This window comes from Lygodium microphyllum, chromosome 8 (genome assembly GCF_053477565.2).
Source record: "Lygodium microphyllum isolate KBCC chromosome 8, Lygodium_microphyllum_v1.1.10, whole genome shotgun sequence".
Classification (NCBI taxonomy): Eukaryota; Viridiplantae; Streptophyta; class Polypodiopsida; order Schizaeales; family Lygodiaceae; genus Lygodium; species Lygodium microphyllum.
The window spans coordinates 60,753,203-60,762,815 of NC_141142.1; the positions used below are offsets into that span (position 1 = coordinate 60,753,203).

Below are 9,613 nucleotides of genomic sequence, written 5' to 3' on the forward strand. Positions count from 1 at the left end.
ATGCATCAATGCATTTGACTAGTGTCCAGTATAGAAATGGAGATTCAAAGTTAGATGTTTATTTTCAACCTTCAATTGCTCTAGGACAAAGCAATTAGGCTATGAGAAATTGAAGGTGGAAGGGTGCTTATGGCCCAATCACACCTGGGGTTTGGGGGGGGAAGCGTCACTAACCCAATAGTCACACCCTTGGGACTTGGGGGGGTGGGTTTATGTTAACCCTCGCCTTCCCCTGCTAGCACCCCCTCAAAAAGGGGTTCTAACATGGAGCTAGATGCATGAAGGTGCTCATTGTGCTCCCATTGGTGGGTCAAAGGCGAGGGTTTGTCGACTTTTTATCACTGCACGCACGGAACCAATTGCATTTCAGGCTGGGTTTAGTGACGTAAACTATTACCAACCTTCCGCCTCCTTTGTGTGAACAGTGAAGCCGGAGGCATTGTCGTACAAGAAGGTAAAGAGAGGTTTTTTCTTAGTGCCAAGGCTCTTCCAAGGGGGAGGGGTTGGTAGAAAGAGGTGGGTCGAGTTGAAAGAGGAGGGAAGTCTCAGCCATTTGGGGAATGGTACATCAAAAACAAGCCCCTTTGATATATCTCTGCCGCTGCTCGTCTGAATCCAGCCTCAATTTTTTTATTTTTTTCAAATTGTCCTCTGCTTTGCCCCGCTGGTGTGGCCACCATACAAGTTTCATAACAAGGTAGCCCTTTTAGCCCCACTGTCGCTGGCGCAACTGGGCTCTTAGATATATTATATCCAACCTCAACTTTATCATACCAACTTTTGCCCGTTCTGCGTCTCGTTCTGATACATTGGAGCATCATGGTGCTCTCGTTCATTTTCAGTGTTAGAATTATAAAACGACATTTCAAGTTATTTATCTCTGTATTTCCATCTAGTTCATTCCCTCTGCACCCTCTCTGAGGCAAGCTTGCTAGCAACTGTGGTAAAATGATTTCTACATAAGGCTTAAGCATCAGGCATTGTCCTAACTTGTTGACAAAGGGGGTCTGGGCCATTCTGTACAACTCGAGCCCGTTGGAGCTTGAAGGAAAAATGGCATCCACTCCCTTTTGTTATGGACAGCAGCAGCATCACAGTCTCTTTATCAGTTGAGTGCACTGTGTGGAAGCATACATTCGACACAGCATCTTGCGGTGTAATTTGTCCCTTCAGGATTTCTTTGCCGTTTGAGCATTGATGGTGGTTAGCTCTATGCTTGTTCATTGGTTGCTTCCACATGCACACGATCCCCAGTTGAGTGCACTGTGTGGAAGCATACATTCAACACAGCATCTTGTGGGATAATTTGTCCCATCAGTATTTCTTTGCCATTAGAGCATTGATGGTGGTCAGCTCTACGCTATTTCATTGGTTGCTTCCACATGCACAGGATCCCCAGTGTTCATCTCTCTAATTCACTTGAAAAGTGCATTTCTTGAAATTCTCTCGCCCCCAAGTAACAAGATTCTACTGACGAAACATATACATGTAAATGTCAAAATGCACACAAAACTGAGGTTACAGAATATTGGAAGCATACGCACTCTAAAAGAGAGAGACAGACACCCTCTCATTGCTGTACCAAAGAACATGAAAACTTGTAGAGTAAAAAATTAGCAAGGGTTTTTCTCTATTCTTTACAAAATTAATCCCCCAAAAATCACCACCCTGCCATGGTTTGGAACTTGTTAGCTTTTAGAGGCTTTGAACATCTGATAGGGAGTGGTATGTACCACTGAACTGATGGCATTAATACAAGACAATGATATCAAGTTGATACAAAATTGGGACTTCACCCCATCCATGCCAAGTAACTGAGCCCTTATCTGATTAAAAAAGCAGAGTAGAGCACCTCATCAATTTTGAACCAGCCAAACCAAGGGGAAGTCCAAAAAAATCACTCGGCTTAGCATTTGTATGAAATGTTTGATTTTATTCTGGAATTCGAAAATCCACCTTCAGAAGATCCTTCATGACTTCATATGTCACAAATGCTAACGCAATTGAAGGAACCACCTGCAAGTGTAAAACCAAAACGGCAGTTGCTAAGTGCATGGTTCATTCTTATTGCCATGCTTTCAATTGGTTGAACAGGGCTAGGCATCCACCTTTATAGAATTAGGAAGCAAGCCTTTGTATAAACCACCAACACCTTCATTAGCCACTGTTCGCTTAAGGCAATCTACCATGCCTTTGTATTGGGCTGGAGCCTTCACCTGACCATCAGCTGTGATGACAGCTGCAGCATCTTTCCAGCCCACCATTTGCAACCTTCTACGGATCACATCAAAAGGATATGCCATGGTCTGACCAGCCATACCTGCTGCTGCCCCACACCCCAGTCTTGTCCAAATACTCAAATCTGCAGTCTCCCCTGGGATGTTGGTATTCATTTTGGAAATCCAATCTTTAAGAGACTCATAGACTCCAAAGTTTAGACCAGCATAAGGTATCTGCATACTCAAACAAAACAAAAACATGTTTCCAAACAATCATATTACTTGCAGGACCATTCAACCCTTTTAACACATCACAAAACTTCACGTCAACATAAAAGGGCACACAGCTCACCACTCCAACAACAGATGGCACCCAGCCCTTATACAAAGCCCTGGGACCCTCCTCCTTGGCAATGGTTGAAGCAGCATGAAACATCCCTTTATAACGCCTAGGAGAATCTTGTGTCTGTAACCCAAACACACTGTCAGATATGTGATTTTGCAAGCGACTTTTGTGGCACAATATTTGCAATGCTCCAACCTGCACAGTGAGTCTTCCGCGCATCATGTCCATGGGATATGTGGCAGACATAGCAATTATTCCAGCACAAGCACCAGATCCAAGTCGAAGTAAAGGTGTGAGTTCTGCATCTTCTGACACACGAAGAACAAACAAAATTATCAAGTAGAAAATATGGAAATCTGACGCATAATAGAATCCACAGAAAATACTCATAGTACTTTTCTGAGCTTCTTTTAAATCCTTAGGATTGGTTACCCAAAAGTAAACCGTCCACAAACTAACTGGATACCCCAGTTATATAGCTAGATGTCTTGAACTGATATTGAGCATCACCAAAGGGTTCTCACACAACTAAATCATTGATAAGACATTGAAGATGGATATCTCACCATTACAAAAGTAGGTACAGTCACATAGCAATGCCCTCACTTTGACCAACAGCCACTGCTTCAGTAGAACAAAGTTGGTTTGAAACATGAAAATGATTTGAACCTCTATAGACCAAACCGAGAAGACTAGCACAGACCTTATCACTTGATAATTTAGACATTATCACCTCATCGTTAAGGATCAGCAGGTTGCAAGCCTTCCCTAGTGTGGTGTACAAAAGCAAACTTAATTGCTGAAGGGAGGGTGCAGCAGGAGGATTGTAGAGTCAGACAGCTTGAGAAATCTAGACTGAATCTAAGATCCAAAGTTTTACAAGAGACACATTGAGTGTGAAACTAGGATTGCAGCAGTTCTTTGCTGGTCTCAAATTTCTATCTGCGTTCCTTTGCAAAAAGCCATCCAGCCCATGAGTTTGTAAACATGGATTAGAAAATCACTAGTTCATGAGGTCAATCACAGGAGCATATGCACTTTGCCCAAAAAGTAAATCCCTCAGAGAAGCTAAACTATCTACATTCCTAGAAATAGAAGCAAAACTACAAAGAGGGTCTGCTGAAAGAAACACCCGGGCTAGCCAGCTCCATGCCAAGACCCAGAGAACCACTTCCTTGCCATTCCTAGAAATGAACAATATTTTTAATACACTGTTCGACATACAATGCAGAGGTGAGTTCTTTCAGACTAAAATGCATTGACTTAAGCATGCAGGTTTCTACACATATACATGGTCTATTTTTGAATGCTTATTTGTGAAAATAGACATTACCCATTGCACTCCAACATTCTCATTTTAGAACACCGCGATCCATTAGGAGGCCAATGGCCCCAGAGTACTACCTGCTTGCCATTTCTAAACACACACTGTTTGACATACAATGCAAGGGTGAATTCTTTCATTATGTTTCTTAGTCACAGTTCTTTCAGACAAAAATGCATGTTAATGCATTTACTTATGAATGCGGGCTTTTACAAAAAAATGCATGAACACTTCATTAAAAGTTACTCACATTACATAAGAAGTTACATATGCATGGTCTGTTGTTGATTTTTTATTTATGAGAACAGTCATTACCCATTGCGCTCCAACATTCTCATTGTACGATACCATGATCCATTAGGTGGCCAATGGCCCACCTGGTGAACACTCCTCATGCACACATTTCCTCAAGCATGTCCAATCTTACAGAATGTACCTAATGCATACTGCATAAGTTGCAGCTCCACAGTCACAGCGTGATGCAGTGGTCTTTGCGAGTCATCTCTTCCTGAGCCACAACCCTCCAGGAAATGCCTTATGCCCAAGTCTTTCATACCTCAGCACCTAAATGTTTGGATCCAACAGGCATAGCTAATTCGAATTAGGCAGTGAGGATGTAAAGATCTAATTGCTTAAATAAAAGATCACAATCACACCACTATATCCTTCGGGCCACATCTAGAGATGTGATTATATGCCCTTAAAAAGTGGTATCTTTAACTCATAAAAGGAAAACCCTGAGCCAAAGTGACTGTTGTACTAAGAGACTTGAATCGATTCAAAGGAAAGCACGAACTTTACACTAACATTGGAAAGTTAACGAACCAGTAACAGTCCACACGTAAACATAAACACTTTGGCATGATTTAGTCATGATACATATCTCAATCATAGGCCAAATTTCTGAACCACAAATCTATAGATATTCATAAAGAAACTCGTAAGCTATGCATCAAAAAACACTTTCGGTATGCACATAAAAAGACTAAGATGCACATGCTATGCAAGTAAATCTATCATCATATAGCCTATTCAAGGTATACGATAGTGAGATATTCACAGAGAAAAGACTAGGACATCCACTAGGGACCTAATGTATGCACATAAGTGTTTTTCAATGCATGCACATAAAATTCTAGGACATGGTATTCCCCAAAACCATGAGCTAGTCAATCAAGCTTGAAAATTTGATAGCATGAGTCCCAGTAGGGATGCAAGTGCATCATTAAGGGAACTCAAGCGATCTATCTATAATCTAGAGTAGAATCCAAGGACAAACCATGCTGATCCTCATATATCAAAGTGGTGCATCCTCGTGCCATATCAAAAGTTAACAACACATGCTAAGAAACACCATCCATTTGCTAAGACATGAAAGCACAAATCATATGTCCAAAGCCATAATCAAATATCCATGTCTTCAACACACAAGAATGAACTCATAAACCAAAGAAGGCATGCTATATGAAGGAACTGACACTACCCAACCGACAAAATTTGGTATGCTAGCGATTTGTCTCTAACCAAAGAAGGCCCAGCTTGTGGTTATGAGGATGTTTAGGGAGTCATTCCTATCTCATCTCTAGTCAACTCTTGAGCAAGATAGCCACACTAGATTTTTCATTGTCAGAGTGGACTGAGGGGCACTGCACAAAGGGAAGCTAATAGATAGTATCATTGCTTGGTTTATTTGAACCACCAAATGTAGCCACACTATAGATTTACTCGATATATCCACTACAGATGCTCTCCCCAAGATCTGGACAAAGATTGTCAACACTCTCTGCAGAAGCTGAGAAAGGCTACAAGGTGACACGGAGACTATGAGGTGGGACAGAGGTGCTTTTCTCAAGATCTGGAATTTGATACTTTCATTTTGAGCCACACACGGTTTGGCATTATAAACCTCTCGATTGGTTATTCATACAAGCCTCATAATAGACTTCCCTTTTTGTTTTATATTTGTTATTTGTTGGAAGTTCCCTTATGGGTTTAAGTTTGTGCTTTGCCTCAGGATATTTGTTCTCAAGGGGATTTATTAATAGAATCATTCTTTTCTCTAAGAATGATAACTTGGAAATGCAATTGATTTCCGACACTCCCAAATTTTTTCTCTGAACATCAAATCTCTATAACGACTAAAGCCCTTAGCACCCACACAATCAGAGAACTTCTTGGAAGAAGGCCAACATCAGTGGACTTCTTCAAGGGATAAGATGACCACATTTAGTGAGCTGGTCCACTATAACCATCAAGGAGTCAGCCTATACAGAATCCATGTTGATGCCCTCCCACTTCATTTGAGTAACACCTAAATGAAGGAGTTTCCTTAAGGATGTCTCTCTTCAAGCCTGACAAAGAAGCTGTGCTATTGGCTGAGTTGAGACTCCTAGCATATACAGGCTCTAACATGCCAGTCATTAGCCTCAATAGGGTTCTTTCCAAAGATTTCTCACTAAGACATGCACGATGTTGTTCAGCATATTGTGGTGTACAAGGGATTTATGGATGATGTGAACATGCTAGATTTCAGGGTGTGTCCTGAGAGCTTGATGATAGGGAATCTAGATCCATAGTTGGATTTGTGAAAAAATAAGAGTTGAATATGGATAAGTCCAAACATGCATTTCAGACATATATCATACTAAATACAACAAATTACTATCATCAAAATTTAAGTTGCTATGTATTGAGACATCCAATGAACCCCTAAACTCGCTACACGAAAGGATCAGGTCATGTTCACAAAGCAAACATTGCTGCTAGATAGATCAAATCTGCAGGGAACCAGTCTAACAACAGATAGATCTGATAAATTTCCTTTTGGGTAGTCATCACCAAACATGCAGAAACAGTTTCCTACATAATTATTGTCGAAGTGATCAGAATTTACAGAATAAAACCAGTCAAAGATGATAAACAAAATTCCCTCAAAATCAGAACTAGCTCGAGAGCCTACATTGTGAGCAACATGCATCATATATAAGAAGGTCTTGTTGTCTGAAACTGTGGGACAACAAACAAGAAGTCAGTCAGCAAAAGATTATACATACCTTGCCCTGTATGCCTCCTTTTCAGCCAAAGAATTGCACTGCAGATGCATAAGGCAAAACATGAGTAGCCTCAGTTTTCATTTTAAAACACATTGGGGACAGCTGAGACTAACAACTAACCATTCAGACCCGCAACATGTTCTAAAGCTCAGACTTGCTCTGCATTGGAAGTGAATAATTCAAAATTTTGCTTGTGAACTAAAGTTTAACTCTCTGCCCCTCCTCATGATAAAGCTAAATTTAGAGGCAAAGCCAGCCAATTAGCACTATCCAAGCATCCAGTTTTATTGATCCACATTCTACACCCTTGATACATAGTGCAGGTTCAAAAAAGCAAATCAAACTTGTTGGAAAACAGCACTTAAGTGAAATAGAGCACTGACAACAAGTACAGTTCCAAACCCATATTATAAGGCGCTTTCATTAAATAACAGCTTCAGCTATACCGAACTATCAAGCAAATGCCTGAATGAGTATAGTGAGACAAGTTTGACTGAATGCAATGAACCCATAGTAAGATATTTCTAGAAAAAACCCTGTACTCATTTTCCATGCAATGGCAAACTATTAAGCAGAAGTAGGCCAGAAAATAATCTCTGCCTATCATCTGACTTTATATTCAAGAGAAAGTAGTTTGCAATCTCAGCTTACCAGATGCACTATATTGAAAACTGGAAAATGTGCAGGATCCATTACTGGGGATAAGAGAGAGAAGTTAATACAGTCCCAACAAGACCAACCATATAGTGCAAACTTGCACACTATATCTTTAAGCACACAATTCAAGAAAATAGAGAAGTTTAACACAGACCTTGATGCTTGTTCATAGCTATAAAACTTGACAGCAGAATTTGGAATAATTCGTGCACAATTTGCACCATTGCCTTTAAAAAGCCCCACAAAACGCTCACTGGTCCAAATGTATTTCAATCCTTGAGCCATCCCACTGTATTTTGGATTTGGATGATTTTGAACCTGAAAACATTTTGAAGCATTTCAACCTAGGTTTTGCATGTATAGCACAAGTAACATACACACATCAGGCTGTACTTCTGCTTTGAATTCAACATCACCATATAAATCAACAAATCATTGAAGAAATTGCCTGAAATGACTCTGCAGATCAAACTCTAAATTGCATGTTGATGCTCTCGTGATCTTTTGGTGACAGTGGAGGAAAACTTGCTTGTAAATTGGTGCTTAAAAACACAAACACAAGTACCTGAAGCAAGATCTTGAGACGCTCAAGAGGAGCAACAGCAGTACGAGAACTGGAAGAAGCCAAACATAAATCAGCAGATCATTCTATGGACCTTACACATTTCAAGTGAATGTGCAATCCTGCACTAACACAACATAGAGAACAAGCATACAAGCGTGAAGTGTCAAACAAGAACTCCTTTCAAACTTGAAGACTTAGATGATAATGATGATCAATGTGTGCATAACCAAATGATCTCGTCTAAATTGATGTGCTGACTAGACAATGCTCTCCATATTATGCCTTTTGCCATGCGCCTTCTGCAGCCATCACTGTATTTGACAGTACCATGGCTGTCTATGATATCAGAGAATCACTTTGTCTTGAATTTACCTCTTGCTTGTCATCATGTCTGTCCGGAGAGAATATTGTGATCCTGCTCTCCCATAGTCTGAAACTTCCTTGGGGGCAATCTACGCTTAGAGAATCAGAGTGATATGCACCCTTTCTAACAGCAAAATCTAAGCCCGTTGACATTCTTAGGTTAGAAGTCTCTTGAAGTGAATGGTTGGAGCAAGGGGCTGACTACTTTGTGAAAAGCTAGTTGAACTAAAACCTTAATATCTTGCACTTGATTATGCTTGGTAAATAAACCCTGTGAGCAGAATATCCCATATCCCCTCAACACCTATTATAGTTTTATCCCTTTACACCCTGCACCAATAATCCTAGCCAATTAAGGTCTCACATACAAGAAACTGCACAAAGAATGTGGTACTTACACTCCACCAGCCACGCCTCCGGCAATGAGAGATTTGCAAATTGATTTGAAGCTTCTTTTTGGTGCTTGAACCTCCGGAGCGGCAAGCTGTGTGACCTGAGCAATGGCGCCCGAGGTTGGTTCACCTTTGTCAGCATACAGGGCAGGTTGTTGGCAGAAAGCGATGTTCGTTGGTGGAGCAACATCTTCAGAATGCTCCTTGTTCGATGCCATGGCTGAAACCTCTGCGATAAAGCTTCTTATTAAGTTTCTGAATGGATTAAGCTCTCAATGATTCAAGACAAGGAAATCACATGCTTTCACCTTCTTATTAAGTTTCTGAATGGATTAAGCTCTCAATGATTCAAGACAAGGAAATTTCACATGCTTTCACCTTCAAAGCTCCCTTCATGAATACACATTTCACATCATCGTCTAGGTAATAGATCTAGAGAATCACATAGTGTCAATGAATAATGTGCATTTTCGTTTTAATTAATACCCTTTGACGTAATCGTCACAAATATACCTTAAAAATCAACTATAGCATCAAGAAACATCAGTATTTTTATAATCAAACATAAATATTAGAATTGAGACACATAGGTATCTATATTGTTACAAAGTGTATATTAAATCTAAACGTGTCACACCGATCCTCATGTTTACATGGAGGAGCATGGAAAGAACAATACAAAAATACTCATAAA

The 9,613-nt window shown here is 40.3% G+C and overlaps 1 protein-coding gene across 4 annotated transcripts; it reads right to left on the reverse strand.

Moving 5' to 3' along the window:
• Window positions 1-1,566: 1,566 nt before the first annotated feature.
• Window positions 1,567-9,324, reverse strand: LOC148032362 (mitochondrial adenine nucleotide transporter ADNT1-like). Of its 4 annotated transcripts, XM_087683004.1 has the most exons (10): window positions 9,228-9,324; window positions 8,926-9,148; window positions 8,165-8,213; window positions 7,754-7,917; window positions 7,594-7,637; window positions 2,761-2,870; window positions 2,572-2,685; window positions 2,109-2,453; window positions 1,957-2,016; window positions 1,567-1,826 (listed from the first exon to the last, which is right to left on the reverse strand). In XM_087683004.1, exons 2-10 carry the CDS (start codon window positions 9,135-9,137, stop codon window positions 1,689-1,691), a joined length of 1,236 nt encoding a protein of 411 aa, XP_087539130.1. In that variant the 5' UTR covers window positions 9,138-9,148; window positions 9,228-9,324; the 3' UTR covers window positions 1,567-1,688. The 4 variants fall into 4 exon arrangements, with proteins under 4 accessions (XP_087539130.1, XP_087539129.1, XP_087539132.1 ...); XM_087683003.1 differs by lacking the exon at window positions 9,228-9,324 and having other exon boundaries at window positions 8,926-9,211; XM_087683006.1 differs by lacking the exons at window positions 7,594-7,637; window positions 9,228-9,324 and adding an exon at window positions 6,943-6,980 and having other exon boundaries at window positions 8,926-9,210.
• Between the last annotated feature and the right edge of the window lie 289 nt (window positions 9,325-9,613).